This window comes from Vulpes vulpes, chromosome 14 (assembly GCF_048418805.1).
Source record: "Vulpes vulpes isolate BD-2025 chromosome 14, VulVul3, whole genome shotgun sequence".
Classification (NCBI taxonomy): Eukaryota; Metazoa; Chordata; class Mammalia; order Carnivora; family Canidae; genus Vulpes; species Vulpes vulpes.
In genome coordinates, this window is record NC_132793.1 from 14,606,461 (window position 1) to 14,627,354 (window position 20,894).

General features: G+C 47.8%; 1 protein-coding gene across 3 annotated transcripts; it reads left to right on the forward strand.

Moving 5' to 3' along the window:
- On the forward strand, positions 1–14,679 carry WFDC3 (WAP four-disulfide core domain 3). 3 transcript variants are annotated; one of them, XM_026014673.2, is made up of 7 exons: positions 1–430; positions 2,434–2,751; positions 3,228–3,359; positions 3,962–4,108; positions 12,328–12,459; positions 13,687–13,871; positions 14,450–14,679. In XM_026014673.2, exons 2-6 carry the CDS (start codon positions 2,673–2,675, stop codon positions 13,869–13,871), a joined length of 675 nt encoding a protein of 224 aa, XP_025870458.1. In that variant the 5' UTR covers positions 1–430; positions 2,434–2,672; the 3' UTR covers positions 14,450–14,679. The 3 variants fall into 3 exon arrangements, with proteins under 3 accessions (XP_025870458.1, XP_025870457.1, XP_025870456.1); XM_026014672.2 differs by having other exon boundaries at positions 1–90; XM_026014671.2 differs by having other exon boundaries at positions 1–81.
- The last annotated feature ends 6,215 nt before the right edge of the window (positions 14,680–20,894 follow it).

The following is a 20,894-nucleotide window of genomic DNA, read 5'->3' on the forward strand; positions in this document are numbered from 1 at the left end:
GTCTCGCTGGGGCCCGGAAGCGGGCAGGCGCTGTGAGCCGGGCGGCCGGGGGCTTCTTCTGCGGCCCCGCCGGCTCCTCGGGTGCGGACTGTGGGTATTTGGTCCGGGAGCGCTCTCCGCTGGGCCAAGGCGGGTGGAGAAGTGCGGGGCAGGAGGACGAGAGCGGGCTCTCGGGGCTGGAGCTTAGGTGCGGAGGGGAGCACAGCGGGGCCCGCAGTTCAGTCTTTGAAAGTCGTTGAGTGCGCCTAATGCGGGGACCCGAAAATCCAACAAGAGGGGGTCTGGCCCATGCCCCTCCAAACACCCACCGGGTCCCCGAGGCCTAGGCTCCAGGGGCTGCCTCTTGCATCTAAAGGCATCATAATGAAGGTTGGGTCTTGGCCCGTGGACTCTCCAAGCCCCAGCGACCTGGGCTTCTCTCTCCAGGAAGGTGATTCTGGGATGGGCGGGGATGCAGAGGTTTAACAGCTATGGAGTTTCGCAAAGCTCCCCTTAGCTCTGGCTTAGAGGTAGGATGTCCGTAAATAGAACTGGATCGATTTACCGGTAGTAGAGAAAGTTCCTTTTACCGGGTCACAATGTGGAATAGTAAAAAGTACATGAGTTTTTATTTGTATTTTATTTATTCATGGGAGACCGAGAGAGGCAGAGACATAGGCAGAGGGAGAAGCAGGCTCCCTGGAGGGAGCCCGATGAGGGACTCCATCCCTGGACTGGGATCAGGCCCTGAGTCAAAGGCAGACGCTCAACCGCTGAGCCACCCAGGCGCCCCAGTACCTGAGTTTTTAATGTAGAAAGATATGAGTTCAAATCCAGCGTGATATGGTGATTAAGAATATTGACTAGGCAGGGCTGCCTGCCTTTGGTCTACCACCCTCTGTGTGATCCAGGTTTCTTTCTGTGCCTCGGTTTCCCTATCTGTAGAGTGGGGACAATGGTACCTAACTAATAGGGTTGCACTTAAGGATTAAGTGAGCTAATTCATGTGAAGAACTCTGGCACAGGTAAACCCCCAAGCAATGCTATCTGTCACTGCTATTGTTAAATTCCAGTAACCACCATTTACTAGCTTTATAACCTTGGTCATTCTTTCTCAACCCCTCTGAACCAGTTTTCTTACTTCTGCAAGATTATTGTGAGGATTAAAATAGATAATACATATAAAGCACATGTTAGGTTATCAACAAATGTTAATTATCTCCATGGTCCAATATCAGCCTTAAAACAATAAGGCAACTCTTTGGCACCAAACTCTGGCTCTATAGTGGATATTTTGGCTTTATTTTTATTTTATTATTTTTTTTTAAGATTTTATTTTTTCATAGAGACAGAGAGAGAGGGGCAGAGACACAGGCAGAGGGAGAAGCAGGCTCCTTACAGGAAGCCTGATGTGGGACTCCTCCGGGGTCTCCAGGATCACACCCCAGGCTGCAGGCGGCACTAAACCGCTGCGCCACCAGGGCTGCCCTGTTTTTTATTTTTATTTTTTAATATTTTGTTTATTTGACACACAGAGAGAGGCAGAGACATAGGAAGAGGGAGAAGTCGTCTCCCTGTGGGGAGCCCAATGCAGGACTTGATCCTAGGAGCCCGGGATCACAACCTGAGCCAAAGGCAGATGCTCAACCACTGAGCCACCCAGGTGCCCCGAGATTTTTTCCTTTAAGCCTTGAATTTCCTCTGCTCTTTACTGGCTCTTACTGGGCCAAGCAACGTCAGTGGATACCATTAAATATCATGTCTGACCAAAGTCATCATGGACAGGACATGTCAACAGGACAGATAAAAGTAAAACAAAATAGAAGAAGAGGAGATAAAGTAAGGGAGTATAGATGGTCTAGACTACTTGAATCATAGCAACTTCTTTTTCGTTCTGTCAGCTAGCCTTCATGCAATCCAAAAATGGCCTGAATGGGCTAGATGGACCAAGATGTAGGTGTTTGGTGCATTTGTATTAGTTCTGAACAAACTCACATACGGCTTTGCTGTAGTTTTTATTTATTTATGAGAGAGAGAGAGAGAGAGAGAGAGAGAGAGAGGCAGAGACACAGGCAGAGGGAGAAGCAAGCTCCATGCAGGAAAGCTCAATGTGGGGCTTGATCCCGGTCTCCAGGATCAGGCCCCAGGGCCGAAGGCAGCGCTAAACTGCTGAGCCACCCCAGCTGCCCCCTTTCTGATGTTTTCTAAGTAGTCTGCTCCACTCTGTTTTTTGGATTGCTAGGATGAACAGGAGCCACACCACATTTTGTTAGTTTGGTTATGATTAAGTCCTGTCCTTGGTCCTTCCCTCTGTCTCTTTGGCTGCAGCTGTGTCCTTCCAAAGCCCTTTAGGGCTCTCTTTGATCCTTAATCCAGTGGCCATCCCTTCATTTCCCCAACTACCAACCAGGTTCCTTATCCCTGCCCATGAGTGTTGTGTATTTTGCATTACAGAGTTTGATCACCATCATCACATGTGCCCTTTGGGAGTGCCAGGCATTTTCCCACACACCAGCAACTACTTTTCTTCTTGTCGGGAGAAGACGTCCTTGGGGAATATTGCGAAAGGGAAGACTTTGGGGCTGGGTTTGGGCCAGTCTCCTAGTCCTGCCCTTCCCTTGATTGATGCTCTGGGTGAGGTGTATACCTCCGGCCTGGACTGAGCGCTCATCTCAACTCTCCGCACCATCATCATGTCTAGCTGCTGCTTCTTCCTGAAGGCACTTCTTGCTCTTGGGTCCCTGACATCCTGGGTGGCTGCAGGAGAGCATGGTGAGCTATTATGTGGGATCCCTGGCTGACAGTAACAGAAAATAACTAAGAATAAGTCATCCCTTTCCTCATCCTGGAGTGAGAGTCCTCATTTGTGGAGATGGTCATATCTGTAGGTCAGGATTGGATGCAAAGATTCTCAGGACAGCTTGACAGGGTAGGTCTTCTTGGTTTTCTTTACTCTCTCTGGACAAGGAGGTAGGACTTCCAGTCTGGCTTACTAGAGGTTCTAGCTTTTCCCTAGTGCTCTTTAAATGTGAACAGGATCAACCCCAACCTTTCCTTCTCTTTATCTACAAAGTGGCTGGACATTCAGTAATGGTAGGTGAGTGTCAGTGGTTGTGTTGGGGGAGGGGAAAGGTATTTTGGATAGGAAAGTTTGGAGAGGTTGAACATCCTTGAAGTGCACTTGGCTTCTATTCCCCATCTTTTGAGGCTTAGCTAGTCACTCCAACCTTGTGTGATATCTTTTGCAGTGAAAGAAGGAGAATGCCCTCCTGATAAGAACCCATGTAAAGAGCTGTGCCAGGGGGATGAATCGTGTCTGGCTGGGCAGAAGTGCTGCAGCACTGGCTGTGGTCGGGTCTGCCAAGGAGGCATTCCAGAGGGTATGTTGACTGGAGGGGCAAAATCCAAGTGTGCTTCCTGACCTTGCCTCTGGGCTAGAAAGACCCAGAGAGCCTCCAACGTCCTAGATAGGCTCTTGAAATCTAGCTTGCCTGAAGTGCCTCATCTCCCTTTTGGAGTTTCTTCTTCAATCACTGAGTCCTCAGTTCTTTGTCTTCTATCAGGAAAGAACACACAACTGACGATCTCTTTTATTTGAACTCAGGGCTCCTGCGAAGGCTGGAGGGCAAAGTTGTGAGGGGAAGCCTGTTAGAGGTAGTTATCAAAAGAGTAGACCCCGAGCCAGGCTGAATAAGACTTAAACAGCCTTTTACCTCGATTTCCTCATCTGTAAAATGGGGATAATTGTTTGCACCTCTTGGAATTGCTGTGAGTTTCAAATGAGAGGTTCCTGGCACAAAGTGAACTCAGTAAATGTGAGCTCTTATCATTGTTACTGTCTCTGCTGTAGCGCCAGGGTTGAGAGTCCCAAAGAAGCTCGGGGGTTCCTTCCTTTAAATCTCCCTTTTGCTACACCTATGGGTGCCACCAGGCACTTCTCTCTCTCTCTTCTCTTTATGGCTGTCTCCCTTTTTTGCTACAGGGAGGAAAGGAGATTGCCCCAGGGCTGTTCGGAAACAATCCTGTTTTCAAAGGTGCGTCACTGATGAGACTTGTCCGGGTATAAAGAAATGCTGCACGTTTGGCTGCAACAAGAGCTGTGTGGTCCCAGTCCCTAAGCCAAAGCTGGGTAAGAAACACTACCCCGGGGCCCATGGGCTCTTTGGCCTGAGTCCTTCTTTCTCAAATAAGCCTGCACCATCTTATTGTTGGTTTTACTTTACTTTGAACAACAAAAATTAAGTGGCTGCCATATTCTGAGAACTTTTCTAAAAAATGATAGACAAAGGGTCAGCCATTGATGATCTGGGAATGGGGTCCAGGCAGGCAGAGGAGGCTGCTAGAAGGAGGATCGTGGCATGCAGAGCTTTCTGCTCTATTGCTTGCCTCCTCTTTTGGTCCCTGAGAGGCCTCCAAAAGGTATCAGAAATTGATGATGCATCTTCCGTAGCTTCCCCTTCTCATTTCCCTCTTGTTTCTGGATTTTTATGGTTTATTTGCTTGTTTGTGCTTCCACATATATTTTGTTATCATATTGTCCATCACTACCTCCTTCCTCTCAAATAGGAGGGCTGCTTTTATTGGAGATGTGTTAGATGTATAAATTAATTTCAGGAGTGCCTGAGTGGCTCAGGTTAAGTATCTGTCTTCAGCTCAGGTCATGATCCCAGGGTTTTGGGAGCCCAACGTGGGCTCAGCAGGGAGCCTGCTTCTCCCTCTCCCTCTGCTACTTTCTCCTCCCATGCTTTTTCTCTCTCAAATTAATAAATCTTAAAAAATTAATTTAGGGAAAGCTGACATTTTTATGTGAATCTTTATGTCTTCCCATTGTCCATGTGCATTTGGTGTATTTCATAGTTTTCAAATACTTCTTGATAAGTTAATGCCTAGGTTGTTTTATTTTTTTCTCATCTGCATTAAATGAGGTCTTAATTTACACCTTCCATTATGTTTTCTAAAGAAACTGGAACCATTCTCTCTGAGGGCATGTGGCAGCTATTCCAGTAGAAAAGCCTAGATTTTGGTAATCAGAGAGCTGGGTTCAAGCCTGAGGCTCACCAGTTACTGGCCAGCAGGTCCCTGGCCAAGTGTCTTCTGCTTCCCCGAGCCTCAGTTCCCTTCTTTGTAAAATGGAAAGAATAAGCCTTGGAGGTTGTTGTAAAGATGCAAAGTGTGTAAAGTGTTTAGCCCTCAGGAGACATCAGCTTCCTTCCTGTTGCCTGCTAAGGTGGGCTTTATTAGGAGTGCAGTTGCTTACCAGCCCCTTTTATCAAGAACAAGGATTCCTCTTCCTGTGGAAGACTCTGGAACTCCACAGCATGTGACCACCTCTTTCTTTCCAGCCAAACCTCCCCAGGTAGCGGGCCTCTTCTCTGGACCTTGTGGGGCTGTGTTTGGCTTGGACAGCTCTCTTGGGCTCCCTGCCCATTAGAGAGAATAGAGGGTTGTACTCCTTGCCAGGACTCTTGCGGCCCAGCTTTGGAACCAGAGCCTGGGAACCTGTGTCAGGCCAGTCACTCACTGCCAGCCTGTAAGGCCCAGCACAGTCTTCCAGTGTGTGAGGCTGATGGCTGAGTCATGGGGGCTGAGGGTGAGGCTGGCACCTAGGCCAGGCCCTTTGTGAGCTGCTTTGGGCCTTGGCCAGCCCAGATGGGGCTTCTTCTTTCCTTGGAGCCAGGCAGCCTGCAATAGTGACCTCCCTGCAGATCTCCCAGAGTATACTTACTGGCTGAGCGGGCTTCCTAGTCTGGCGAGAGTAGTTAATGACCTGTCTACGGCTCCAGGCCTGGGCTGAGCTACTCCATGGGACAGGAAGCTGTCAGTCCTGGGCTCTGAACAGTTCCTGCTTTCCCTCGGCTCTGACATTGCCAGAGGTTTACGTAGCCAGTTCTAGTCTGTTTGGTAAGGTGGGGGGACAGGCTGGCTGAGGATTCAGAGTAGACCCTGGGACCTGCTCAGGTGGGGCAGTTCTGGTTTGAGCATGCAAGTGAACCTTGGCTTCTAACTGCTTGCTGTGTGGCCTCAGGCAAATCCTTTTAGCTCTCTGAACCTCACCTTTGTCCTCTGTACAGTGGAGATAAGCTTATTTACCTCAAAGAGTGATAATTTGGTGTCTTAGTCCTTTGGGCTGCTAGAACAGAATTCCATAGACTGGGTGGCTTATGAATAACAGAAATTTATTTCTTATAGTTCTGGAGGCTGAGAAGCCCAAGGTTAAGGTGCCAGCAGATTCAGTGCCTGGAGAGAGCCAGCTTCCTGGTTCACATACTGCCATGTTTTCACTGAGCCCTTACACGGTGAAAGGGCAATATGAGCATTGTCCTATTCATGGGGGCCCCCCTCCCAAAGCACGCATCTCTGAAACTCATATTAGGGGTTAGATTTCAAGACATGAATCCTGGGGGAACACAACATTCAGCCTATATCATACAGTTTAGAAGACTGTATTTTATTTTATTTATTTTTAAAATATTTTATTTTTTTATTCATGAGAGACACACTGAGAGGCAGAGACATAGGCAGAGGGAGAAGCAGGCTCCCTATGGGGAGCCTGATGCAGGACTCAATCCTGGGACTCCGGGATCATGCCCTGAGATGAAGGCAGATGCTCAACCACTGGGCCACCCAGGCATCCCAAGAAGAAATTTATTTTAAAAGCCTATAGAAAGCCTGCCAAATAATGCTCAGCAGCTCATGCTGTGTTGCACAGCACCTCTCTGCTCACGTTCCCTCCTGCCATCTGAAGTCAGATCTGTGTGTCCCCTCCTTCACTACTTATCAAGTGTCTGCAGCTGGCATTATGTGTGTCCGGTGTGAGCAAGGCAGCTGAGGTTATAAATAATAGGCACAGATTGTGATGAGAGCTGTGAAGGAAAATCAAAGAGAGCTATCGGGGAGGTGTCATTTTAACCTGCAGGATGAGAGAGAGCTGGCTGTAGGGTGTGTGAAGAGTAGGAAAGAGCTTACTGATTCAAGGAAGTGAAAGGAGGTCAGTGGAGTTGGAGAAAAGAGAAAGGGAAGGAGGAGGAAAGTGGCTCTGGTTAGGGAGAGTCCAGACCTCCAGTGAGTCTCTGGGGCCTCTGTCAAAGCCCTTGTTCTAAGTGCACTGGGAAGCCTTTGCAAGGCTTATGAAAGCAGAGAGGAGAGGCCTAGTCTGGTTTTCGTTTTACTTTATTTTATTTTATTTATTAATTTTAAAAATTTTATTTATTCATGACACAGAGAGAGAGAGAGAGAGAGAGAGGCAGAGACACAGGCAGAGGGAGAAGCAGGCTCCATGTAGGGAGCCTGACGTGGGACTCGATCCCGGGGCCCCAGGATCACATCCCAGGCTGAAGGCAGCGCTAAACTGCTGAGCCACCCGGGCTGCCCTGTTTTACTTTATTTAAAAAGATTTTTTGTATTTATTTTATATATATATATAGAGAGAGTGTGTGCTAGCAGGATGAGGAGCAGAGGCAGAAGGAGAGGGAGATAATTTCCAGTGGACTCCATACTGAGCACAGAGCCCAATGCAGGGCTGGATTGCATGCCCCAAGATCACGACCTGGGCCAAAACTAACAGTTGGACACTTAACTGCCCAAGTTACCCAGGTGCCCCTTGGTTTTAATTAATTAGTTAATTAATTTTATTATTTTTAAAGATTTTACTTATTCATGAGAGACACAGAGAGGCAGAGACATAGGCAGAGGGAGAAGCAGGCTCCCCGTGGAGAGCCTTATGCAGGACTCGATCCCAGAACCCTGGGATCACAACCTGAGCCAAAGGCAGACACTCAACCACTGAGTCACCAAGGTGCCCCTGGTTTTCTTTTTTTAAATATACGTATATTTTATTTATTTGAAAATAAGCACTCTGCTGATGTGTGAAGAAGAGATGGAGACAAATGTAGCAGATGGCAGGCCCATTAAGAGGCGGTTGAGGCAGGCTTGGGGGGCGGAGGTGAGCACAGCTTAGACCAGGGTGGTGATGGTGTGGACAGGGAAAAGTGACAGACTTGGAGTACTTTTAAGGTAGAGTTGACAAGACTAAGTGAAGAAATAAGTGGATGTGTGTGCTGAGGGAGAGGAAGTGTCAAGAGCTGTACTAAAGTGTTTGACTTGAGTAGTTGAGTGATGGGAGGTCTTGGAGGTAAGAGGTTTTGGAACAAAGATGCAGATTACAGCCTAAGAGACGACTCTCCTTTGGCTACCTTAAGGCGCCTCCCCTCCCCCATGAAACCCAGTGACCCATTGTTTTGCTTATTACAACCTGTGAATTATATCCTTTGGGTGGATGGATGGCATGGGCTTCCTGTGTGTTTGGATGACCTTTTCCTGAAACCTCACTGTTGGTTGTTCAGAAAAGAGTTAACATAGCAGGCCTGAGATTGATATTCTTAGAAAGGTCTACTTGCAAGACCGGACTTGACTGGCTTCTGGGAACTTAGATTTTGAGAGTGTTCCTACTACCCTAACTGGTAAGAATCATACCTGCTAGGGCAGCCCCGGTGGCGCAGTGGTTTAGCGCCACCGACAGCCCGGGGTGTGATCCTGGAGACCTGGGATCAAGTCCCACGTCGGGCTCCCTGCATGGAGCCTGCTTGTGTCTCTGCCTCTCTTTTGCTCTCTCTGAATGAATGAATGAATAAATAAATAAATAAATCTTAAAAAAAAAAAAAAAGAATCATACCTGCTAAGCAGAGAGTGCCCAGTAAAAACCCCAGGTCTCTAATGAGCTTCCCTGGTTGACATCACTTCACACTGTGTTGTCATGACTTATAGGAATCCACTAGAAGAGGACTCATGGAAGCTTGTGCTTGATTTCCTCTAGACTTTGCCTCATGCACCCTTTCCCTGAGATGATTTTGCTTTATATCTTTTCCTGTAATATAGCGTGGCCATGAGTACAACTGTATACTGAGTCTTGTGAGTCGTAACACATCACCCAACCTAGGAATTGTCTTGGAGACTCCCAACACACTGGTTTCTTGCTAGGTTTTACTAATCCCTGCAATTCTCTACCACTGGGTCTTCACTTTTGTCAGAATACAGCTGAATGAGTCCTAACTATTTCTTTTTTAAAAGATTTTATTTATTTACTTTGAGGGTGGAGGGGGGAGCAGGGTGGGGGGGAGGGGAAGAGGGAGATGGAGAAGCTGAGCAGGGAACCTGAGACCCAGGGGGCTCTATACCCAGGACCCTGAGACCATTACCCAAGCGGGATGCAGATGCTTAACTGACTGAGCCATCCAGGTGCCCCATGACTGAGTCTCAGCTCTTGTTCTTGTGTAATCCTTGTAGAGTATAGGGAATCATAATGAGTGGCTTAAAGGACTACATCATTGGTCCTAGTGTCAGAGCTGGGAATTTGGGAACCAATTCTGCCACCATTGACCTCAGGCCAATCCTATCCCTTTACTGGCTGTCTGGCTGTCTATTTGCAAGAGGAGTAGGTTTGATAACTCAGAGAGTCCTTGGCTTAAGAAGTTTTGGGATTTCACTTTTCAACTAGCGCCACTGTCCTTCCCTCAGATATAGTGGAAGGTTACAGCCAGGGTAATAGTAAAGTCTAAGAGTATTTCCTGGGCTTCAGCTTTTTATTCCACCTTTTTTTTTGGTGATATCTTGGGTCTTGGGATAGGGGTATATTTGCAGGGTGGGGATGACCATTCCCATTCTGACTCTCATTCCTGTTTGTCATCCTGATTCCTGGTAAGATAACTGTGAGGTGCCTGGAAACCATGTGGTATGAGGAACTGAGCTTACCTAGTTTGGGAAAGCTGAGACAGTGAGAGGCAGAGGATCCTGTCTAGGCTGATGGCACAAGCCATGTTTTCACAAGGTCTCTGGACATAGGACCTGGACCAATGGACAGAACTTCTAGACAGCCAGATTTCAGCTGAGGATAAAGTATAAGGATGGGGGTGCCTGGGTGACTCAGTTGGTTAACTGACTCTTGATTTAGGCTCAGGTCATGGTCTCAGGCTCATGAGATTGAGCCGTGCGTTAGGCTCTGTGCTCAGTGTGGGGTCTGCCTGAGGTTCTCTCTCACTCTCCCTCTGTCCCTCCTGCTCATGTGCTCTTTCTCAAATAAATAAATTAATCTTTAAAAAAAAAAGTATAATGATGGCATAGTCTGGCTTGGAGGTTGTGAGGCCCCCTGAATTCCAGCATTTGAGCTGAGAGTAGGGAATTATTTGGCAGGGATTCAGGCATCAGACTGATGCCTCAATCAGGTGATGTAGTGGGTGGCCATGGTGGGCACTGGTCAAAGGACACGTTCTGACCCTCAGGGCTTCAGCCTATTCCCCAAGAGTCTCTTCACTGTCTAGTATTTGAACAACCCCAGGGACCTCAAGGAAGTCTGGCCTGGAAGAGAGTAGAGGTTTGGTCTTTATGCCTGGTCCTCAGTATGACCTGGTATTGGTCACTTCAGGGCCAAGCTCAGCAAAATGGTATCTGGGAAGTGTTCTGCTCAGTGTAATTCCATGAAAAGTTAAAGTTGCTAGGTTTTTCCCACCAGAGAGATTTTTTTTAATGTCCCCAGCCTTCTCAACTGTGGGATGAAAGACTTTGCTCTTTGTTAAATAGATTTTAGTGTTCACCTGGCAGGTGGGGAGGTGTGGAGGGGTACATCTGGCAGTGACCATATTTTCTGGATTAAAAAATAAGATTTGATCTGATCTGACAATGGCATAGAACCTTTGAAATAGGGGCTGTTCAGGAAAATCCTGTGATGCAGGGTTATTAGACCATGATTGTTTAGCTGTACGTGTTTTCCTTGGAGTCCAACACTTGCCTTTTCCATCATGGCAGACTTCCCAGAGCCAGACATATGCAATTATTACATGTCCCTACTCAAGGGCACTGGGCCAGTCCTGCGTTGGTTTTCTACAATGCTTTTAATAGCCTGCCTCTTCTTTTCTCCACTTAAAAAAACCTGAAATAAACACTGAGATGAATGAGTCATGGCAAGTCAATTTGGCTTGGATGAGGTTTCCTAGGGAGTGCCTGCTCCAGAGGACCTGGCCTGGTGCCTGCATGTTTTAAGGATGGTGTAGTAGAAAGAGTGCTTCCTTGCAAACCAAGAGGCTGAGTTTTGTCCTGCTTTCCTGCTGACTCACTCTGTAGTTCTGGGCAAACCCCTTCTCTTCTCTGAGCCTTATTATCTTCAGAGGGGTGGTGAAGGAGTGCATCATGGATGTGCTTGGCTCTGCACAACAGAAAATTAACCAAATCGGGATTCATTTTTCTCATATAAGAAGAAGTCCTGAAGTAGGGACCAGGGCTGGGGTGGTGGCTCCATGATGCTAACAAGGATGAGGTTGTTTATTTTCCTTCTCCTTTGCATTCCATAGCTCCATCCTCAGTCTAGTTGCCCCCCATGGTTGAAAGAAGACGGCTCTATCTCCCTGTGTTATGTCTGTCTTTGCACTGGAAGAAAGAGAAGCCAGGGGGCAGTTTGAAAGGTGCATTATCTGGGTCAGAATGCAAAAGTTTTCCCAGCTTATGTCTTAGTTTGTAGTCTCTCCTAGTTACAAGGTAATTTGGGGAAGCAAATCATTGTAGCTGGCCAGGCTCATTGCCTCACAACAAACCTGCGGTTTTATTAGCAGGTGTTTCAGTTATCCATGGCTGCATAACAAGCACTCTCCAAACTTAGTGGCTTATGATAACAGCATTTGGCTCTTTCTCACAGCTGGCCCAAACAGGCTCAGCTGGGCAGTTCTTATAGCCACATGGTACAGCTAGGTCACTCACGTAGCTGCATGTAGCTGGTAGCTCAGCCGGGAAGTTGATGATGGCTGGACCTTTCAGGATGCTTCTCTTCATCCAGCTTCTCTCGCTATGGGATATCTCATCACTCCACAGTTGAGCCCAAGCTGCTTCATGGTGTAGCAGCCGGTTTCCAAGGGGGGGGGGCGCTGTTTCCCAAGCCCCAATATACAAGTGCTTATCCAGCCTTTGCTCTCATCACACTTGATGGTGTCCTGTTAGTCAAAGCAAGTCACACAGTCCAGCCCAGAGACAATATAGGAGGTGTGGTTCACTGGGGACCACCACCATGGATGTCTACCACAGGAAGGAGGGAGGAAGAGTGAATATGGGGTGGGCAATAGGTCTGTTTGCCACAGTAGGTTAGAGCTCAACAGTGTTTTCCAGACTGTGAGTCTTGAGATTAGTTTAGTAGTTGAGGACCAGCATTTGAAAAAATACATAGAAAGACTATAGAGTATATAGATATATGCACATATGGATTAATATACACAATGAAGAATGTAATTTTGCACTCAAGAATCACAATGAAAACAACTGGAAACACTGGACTTGAACACCTCTGGGCCCCATGCTCTGATTCTATTGCAGAGTCTGGTGGTGAATGTCCTGCTGACCCCCTTCCATGTGAGGAGCTGTGTGACAGGGATGAGTCCTGTCCCCAGGGGCAAAAATGCTGTAGCACCGGCTGTGGGCACGCCTGCCGTGGAGACATTAAGGGAGGTATGTTGGCTCTTTGGGGAAGAAATCTTTGAGTTCCACGGTTGGTTGGGGAGGGAGCCGTTGGTGGCCTTATTGTCTTTCCCTTCCTGGGGGGAGTCAGAGTTCTCATCCTTCCTGTCCTCCTAGCCTCCAGCCCAAAGCCACCCTTCCTCCTCAGGCTCCGGAGCCCATGCTGGCATTTTAAGAACTAGGGGAAGGCAGTGTGGGTTAGTAGGAAAAGTTCTGAGGTTGGAAGACTGGTAGCATGGCTGCTGGCCTTGGTCCCACTGCTGACTGGCTCCGTGGCCTTGGGGAAGCAAACTCTCATTGAGCCAGTTTCTTCCTCAGTAAAATGAGGGAACTGCCCAAGATCATGGTTTTCTGACCAAATTCTTAGGAACATATCTGCAACAGATAAAAGCATTCCTGATCTGATTTCTTTGTTTCAAAAAACATATATTTAAAACAAATCCATATTTTTGAATGCTCCTTTTATACCAGGTGCTGTGGAACTCCCATTTCAGAATCACTGGCTCAGGGGTGTGTGTGTGTGTGTGTGTGTGTGTGTGTGTGTGTTTTAAAGATTTTATTTATTTATTCATGAGAGACACAGGCAGAGGGAAAAGCAGGCTCTTTGCAGGGAGCCTGATATGGGATTTGATCCCCAGACCTCAGGATCACAACCTGAGCCAAACGCAGATGCTCACCTGCTGAGCCACCCAGGCATCCCTCAGATGTGGTTTTTAGACAACATGTAGATTCCCAGGCAGTGTTCAAGGTTCTGAAGACATATTCTTGAAATTATGTAGTTTTTCAGGGAAGGTAGATCAGATCAGGAATTGTAATAAATCCTGATGAGAGGAGCACAACCCAGGGCACCAAGCCTTGTCTGGGATGGCAGAGGAGGCCTCCCTGAGGAAGTGACCCTGAGAAGCCCAGGCAGAGGGGAGAGAGAAGGGGGCTCCTTGGCACCCCATCCAGCCCCACGCACAGAGATATCAAACCCAGGGACCTCTGGGGAACTCTATGGGGTATCATTTGAAAAGTTTTAGTCCAGATGTTCTCGTGGGCCCCTACCGATTTTCAGAGGCTCTAGCTTCCAGGTTTCCCAGGCAGCTCTTTGGTTAAGATGTAGTTACAGTCGGGGATGGATTTCTCTGGAACTTTCAGGTCTCAGTTCTAGCCAGGAACTTGGAGTGGGTGGAGCCGACTGTCCTGTCTCTTTACCTGTGCCTGTTTATCCCGCAGGGCGGGGTGGTGATTGTCCAAACATTTTGGTGGGCCTGTGCATTGTTGGCTGCATGATGGATGAGAACTGCCAGGCTGGGGCAAAATGCTGCAAGTCAGGCTGCGGCCGCTTCTGTTTCTCTCCAGTTCTGCCACCGGAACCAGCCATGAACTCCAACTGGACCTCAGGTCTGATTCTGCATTAGGTGAGTATGGTCTGTCATCACTGATAATAACTGAACTGCTATGTGTAGAGCACTGGGTTAGGTGCTGGGTAGGGGATTTCAGAAGGTCAAGACAAAGTTCTAGTTGGGGAAAAAGATCCTATGTCACAGATGAGAACCCTTTTTTATTGACATCATGGTCTTCTAGGCTCTCAGAGTGGGTATGCCTCCTTGGTAGGTTTTCCCGCCTGAAGCAGGATTTGATCTGGGCCTTAGAGGCTAGGCAGGATGTGACAAAGGGAGGACAGCACAGAGAACATGCTGGATGGGTGGTCTGGTGGTTAGCAAAGGCACAAAGGGTGGGATGTATGTGATGTGTTTGGGGAATGGGGTGGGGTGGGTGAGAGTGGGCTGTTTTTGTGTCAGGAGATATAAGGTTGACATCCGATTGAGGAGAGTCTTCACTGCAAGTTTGGACTGGATTGTCTGGGAAGCAGGACACCATTCAAGGCTATGGGTAGCAACATATGCCGAACTTCTCTAGGGTAGAGGAGAAACATCTCTAGGATGGGGGGAGCCAGGAGGGCACAGCTTTGACCTGATGTTTCTTCTTTTTGTAGAGAGCCTGATGCCTAAGCTGTCCTGATTTATCCTGAGCTGCTTGGTGACTGCAGGGGGCTTGTTTTGGTTGCCAGGAGAGGGTGATGCCCTGGGGCTGTGAGCCTTGTGGGGGTTCTCGTGGCCCTCTTTGCTCTGCTTCTGTTTCTGCTGCTGCCTTGAGCATGGGAAACAGAGTTGTGGGTTTGGGCAATGGTGTGCAGTGTCCCCAATAAAGACTTTGCTCACCTTCTTGTCTGTGCTGTTTAAGGGCCAGGATGAGGAGAGAGAGCCAGGGGTCTGAGCATGTTTACAGGATTATAGGATTAAGGCAATCCATCCTTTCTGAGAACACCAAACCTGGGTGCTGCTCAGGTAGGTGAGAGCTCAGCCTAGGCTGACTTGTCACACACAGATGTCTCTCGCAAGCTTCAGGAGTGGGACCATCAGGCTCCTTCTTGGGCCTGCTGACCTTTCTTTTGTTGGAAAGTATGAATGGTGATGGAATGGGGGTGGGCAACTAGTTTACTGTAGTCCCTTGGATGTTCCCACCTTGGAGTTCCTTCCTTGGGGGCCCGTCCCTTAGCTCTAAGACAGGCAGTTTGTCCTCTCTGGGTAGCTTTGCTGTAGGGAGGGGTTGTTCTTAGGGTCTCAGAATATAAACAATTAAAAAAAATAATTTAAAACTGCATACAAAATGGATCACATTCTATGTCTTGGAGAAGTTTATGTCATCACATTATTCTTGTAATGGGACACCGTGAAAATAGCTAATTTAACTAGTCATCTCCTGGTGGACATTAATGCTTGTACCTATAAGTGTTGGCCTACTTTTGCAAGTAAATCTGGGGAAATTCTTTGTAGTAGAATTCTAGTTCCTTCAATAGAGCCTGACCCCCAAAAACGCCCTCAATTAGTGTTTGTTGAATGAATGAATATAATCCCTGAGTCTTTCCATTAGGAATTTGTTGAGCTGCAAGTAATAGAAAACCCAACTAATAGTGGCGTAGCCAATAAAGACATTTAATTTTCTCATATTAGATTTCGGAGAGAGGCTGTGAGGCTGGTCCAGCAGCTCACCCACAATACTAATGAGCAGACTCCTTCCTTCCTCCCATACCAATGTCAGTGAGACTGTCACCTGGGATAGTTGCTACAGATCTGGATGTCATGGCAGGAAGGTTTGTGGTGAGCAGAGTGGTGGAAAGACCTTCACCTCAAATGATGTGCTCCATTTTTTAAAAAATATTTATTTGTTCATGAAGACACAGAGAGGCAGAGGGAGAAGCAGAGCGTGATGTGGGACTTGATTCCAGGACTCCAGGATCACAACCTGAGCCAAAGGCAGACACTCAACCACTGAGCCACCCAGGTGCCCCTGGTGAGCTCCTTTTAATGATGGCGACCATCTTCCCCAGAAGCTGACCCCTCCCCACATTTTCCTCATCCTCTCATTGGCCAGAGGTGTTGCTGCCCGGGAGGACAGAGAAGCAAATGTCTGCAAATAGGAAAGGGAAAATGTGACTGTTCTTAGATTATACATGCTTTATCCTTGAAGCTGAGGGAGGGTCCCACCTGGATATAAAAGTCAAGATTCTATTAGCAAGAAAGAAGGGGAGAATGATTTTGGAGTAGGTAAGTAATGAACTGCGTGTGTTGCATGGGGTCAAAGGATATATATGTTCAAAATGTGGACAGCCACAATTGCCAAGCTGTGGAAGGAGCCTCGGTGTCCATCGAAAGATGAATGGATAAAGATGATGTGGTCTATGTATACAATGGAATATTACTCAGCCATTAGAAATGACAAATACCCACCATTTGCTTCGACGTGGATGGAACTGGGGGGTATTATGCTGAGTGAAATAAGTCAATCGGAGAAGGACAAACATTATATGGTCTCATTCATTTGGGCAATATAAATAATAGTGAAAGGGAATAGAGGGGAAGGGAGAAGAAATGGGTAGGAAATATCAGAAAGGGAGACAGAACATGGAAGACTCCTAACTCTGGGAAACGAACTAGGGGTGGTGGTGACTGATTGGCAGGCACTGAGGGGGGCACTTGACGGGATGAGCACTGGGTGTTATTCTGTATGTTGGCAAATTGAACACCAATAAAAAATAAATTTATTATTAAACGAACAAACAAAAAAAGAAACGACAAATACCCACCATTTGCTTCAACGTGGATGGAACTGGGGGGTATCATGCTGAGTGAAGTAAGTCAATCGGAGAAGGACAAACATTATATGGTCTCATTCATTTGGGGAATATAAAATATGTGAAAGAGAATAAAGGTGAAAGGAGAAAAAATAGGTGGGAAATATCAGAAAGGGAGACAGAACATGAAAGACTCCTAACTCTGGGAAATGAATTACGGGTGGTGGAAGGGGAGGTGGGCGGGGGGTGGGGGTGACTGGGTGGCGGACACTGAGGTGGGCACTTGACGGGGTGAGCACTGGGTGCTATTCTGTATGTTGACAAATTGAACACCAATAAAAAATAAATTTATTAAAAAAAACCCCCAAAACCAAAATGTGGACAGAAATTACTAAGTAGGCAGGGATTTCATAACAACAACAAAAAAAGAATAGTAGTGCTCACCTTGAATATTGCAAAAATATCTTTATGATTCCCAACACTAATGGAAAAAGGTGAGTTACAACTTAAAACAACAACAACAACAACAACAATTTCTAGGTCGTTTGGGTGGCTCATTCTGTTAAGCATCCAACTTAAGTTTCAGCTCAGGTCATGATCTCAGGGATGTGGTATTGAACCCCATGGTGAGCTGAGTCTGCTTAAGACTCTCGCTCCCTCTGCCTGCCCCCTAGATACATAAAAATCTTAAAATAAAAAAAATTTCCACTACCACTATCTTTTTGTGCCCCTTCTCCCCCTGTTTTCACACTAGCCTGTGAAATTCTGGTTTCTCCTGGGTTCTGAACCAAGGAGAACTGAAAGAGATGAGTAGACATGTCTATGTTGCCTGATGCCAGGAGGAGTGGCTGGCATAAGCATCGCAGTGGCCATCCCAGGGACACTCAGGGCTTCAGGCTCAGTGCAAGGAAGTAGGAGGACCCACAGGGTCAGTGTAATAGGCTGCTAAACTTTTGGTAGTTTCCTCTTCCATGGTTTTGCTTGTCATGTTATGATTTATTAAAAAAACAAAACAACACATGCACACCAGTAAAAAAAATCAACACAGAGAAGCTTTTGATGCAAAACAGCAGTCCTGGGTCTTAAAATACTGCTGGGGTGATTTTCTGTTGGGGGTGGGGCTAAGACTGGAAAGGAAGGCCTGAGCCCCAGCACAGCTCAGGCTGAACATTGGGAGAAAGGTCCCTTCCAGATTTTTCCTCCTCATCGGGGGCAGCCCACTCTGTCCACATAGGAGCAATGACATGGGGAAGGGGGAGGGGAGACAGTGAGAGAGAGAGAGAGCGAGAGAAAGCATGAACTGAAGGGCCGAATTTGACCTTGGGATTGTGTTGGAGTTGGACGTCAAGGGTTGAGATGGGGTCCAATTCCATGTCACCCCACCCTCCTCCCAGGCCTTTCTAGGTTGCTTTTCCTACCGTTGTACCCCAAACCAAAGAAGCTATCAGAAGCTTTCCTTCCTCAGTTTAAGGACATGTCAGCTTCGGGCCTGGAGGAACAGGCTCAGTGGATCCTGCTCCTATGGACGCCCTAACCTTGCACCCTGAAATTAGCCCTGGCCAGATTGAAAAACACACACACACACACACACTCCTCCCCACATCCTCAGCTTCCTGTGGCTCACCTTAGGGGGTGAAATCTGAAGCCAGCTCCCCATTCACAGAGGGCCTGGTGAGAGGGAGGGAAGCACAGCTCTGATCAGCAGGTAGCAGGTGTAAGAAGTCAGGGAGCTACCACAAGATGCTTGTTGAGGGCAGCAGATCTTAGCGCCTGCCCACCCACCAGAGCCTTAGCAGTTTACAGAGAGGCCTTAATGGGGCTCAGTCACAGGCACCTGTCAGAGGGTCTCAGCAACACCTTGCTCCCTCAAGGCTACATCCTGGCAGATGGCTCCCACTGTGGAACGTGAGTGGCATGAGTGGTGGTACATTCTAAGGGCAGGGAAGGGGGAAGAGCCTCCCATTGCCCTGGGGTGAACAGGGGGTCATGGCCTCTCTGTGACCTCCAACACTTCCGAACAGTGGGCAGGAATTTCTGGGGCTCTGATACTTCCTGGTCCTCAAGTGTGAGTCACCTGAGATCTGTTCTTTGACCCGAGTCACTGGGTCTTTCTTCATCCCTTTCCTTGACCATCAGGTGGTGGAAACCCCAGGGTGCACACTTGTGTGCCACTTTAGTGATATCACGGGCCCTGGATCCTCTTCCGTGTGCTGCTCTTCTGGGTCTTACTCTGGGGGGCATAATGTCATTGGTAAGCAGGATATGTGGGGTGACGTGGCAAGGGGGTGCTCTTGAGGGTGACCTTCCTTTTCCTACCCAAGTTAAGCCCTCTTGTCAAGGGGATTGGTGCCTAGAAGGCCAGATTCCAATAGATTCACAAACATCAGAAAAGAATGAAGAAGGCCCCTGCCAAAGAGTTAACAGCTAACACTGAGTGCCTACCGGGTCCCAAGTGCTGGGCTCAGAACTGGACATGCAGAGAGGCCCTGGGACGTTCTGTGTCTTCCACATGAGCTAAAGAGGAAACTGAGAGCGTTTTTTTCCCCCCTAAAGATTTATTTATTTATTTATTCATGAGAGACACAGAGAGAGAGAGGCAGGCAGAGACATAGGCAGAGGGAGAAGCCCTCTGTGATCCCCGGGACCGTGGGATCACACCCTGAGCCAAAGGCAGATGCTCAACCACTGAGCCACCCAGGCGTCCCCCGAGAACGTTTAAATAACTTGCCCAAGGGTGACACTGAGGGTGTCACGGGGTAGTTTGACCCTTGGTCTGTGTGACTCCGGCTATTTTGGTATGCTACTTTCTCTCACTGTGAAATGGCGGTAGGCAAGTGGTTTGGGATCAACTGCGACAGTTTGAGAAGCAAGAAAAGAGGGATAGGCAGGGGTAACTCTGGGTGCCAGTCCAGACTGGCTCCATGAGCCCCATGGGGCAGGGTGCTCCCTCTGTAGGGAGGGAGGGAGAGAAGGAGGGAGAGAGGGAGAGGGAGGGAGACTAAGAGAAAGAGAAGGGGATAACCTGAGTTAAAGTCCCTTCCAGCCCTGGGACTCTAGGGTCGAGCAGGTCCCGGGAGGAAGGAGCTTGGCCCTGGAAATCTGTGACCTATTCATACCCTCCCTTTCATCTTTCTCATTCATTTTCTGGTCACTCTGCCCTCCTGGTCTTAAATACCCATATCCGATAGCAGTTCTTGAATCGTTTTCTTCCAACAGTGACCTGGGCCCTGGCTCCCGCCTGAAGCAGGACACTGTGCAACCAGGGCAGGCAAATGAAATGCAGTTTGTGAGGGTGGGGGCAGAGCCCAGACCGTGAAAACATGGGGTGCGGGTATTCAGCGAGGGCTCGAGGCCTGAGAGGAGTGGTGAGGAGCTCAGATGCTCCTCTCCTCAGACCCTGAGCTCAGCTGTTTTGGGGACACTTGTGGAAACAACAATGGCTGGGGGAGTTTTGAGTGGGAACAATTGTTGGCTGGGTGCCTTTACTCTCAAAGCCACCAGAGGGCAGCAGAGGTCTAAATAACAGACCATTTCCAGGCAGGAGAAAGGAACCTAAAATCTAGAAGCCTAGTTAAGGGAAAAGTTCAGTATTGTCTGAGTTCTTCCCAGCTTTTTCCAGTCACTATGAGAAAAAGTTACAGCTGGCTCTATACTCCAGATTCCTACTGAATTGCACTTAATCAATTATAAGACCTACTATGTGTTTTTTTTAATATACTTTTTTTTTTAATTTTTTAAAAAAATTTATTTATGATAGTCACAGAGAGATAGAGAGAGAGGCAGAGACACAGGCAGAGGGAGAAGCAGGCTCCATGCACCGGGAGCCCGATGTGGGATTCGATCCCGGATCTCCAGGATCGCGCCCTGGGCCAAAGGCAGGCGCCAAACCGCTGCGCCACCCAGGGATCCCTACTATGTGTTTTAAAAAAAGATTTAATTAATTAATTTATTTGACAGAGAAAGAGAGAGAACAAACACAAGCATCAGGGAGGAGTGGGGGGAGAGGGAGAAGAAAACTCCCCACTGAGCAGGGACCCCGATGTGAGACTCCTTCCCAGGACCCAGGGATCATGACCTGAGCTGAAAGCAGACACTTAACCAACTGAGTCACTCAGGCGCCTAAGGACCTAATGTTATGTCCTTTCTTTTCATACCTTGTGGAATGACTGCCATTTGGTAACACTTACATGGTATCACTTATGGTCCCCTTGTATCAGTGTTTCTTGTATAAAGTCACAGAGGGAAAGTTCTTTGTGGAGCTCAAGATCAGGAGAAAGTTTCCTTCTGACCGTGAGCCATTCTGAGA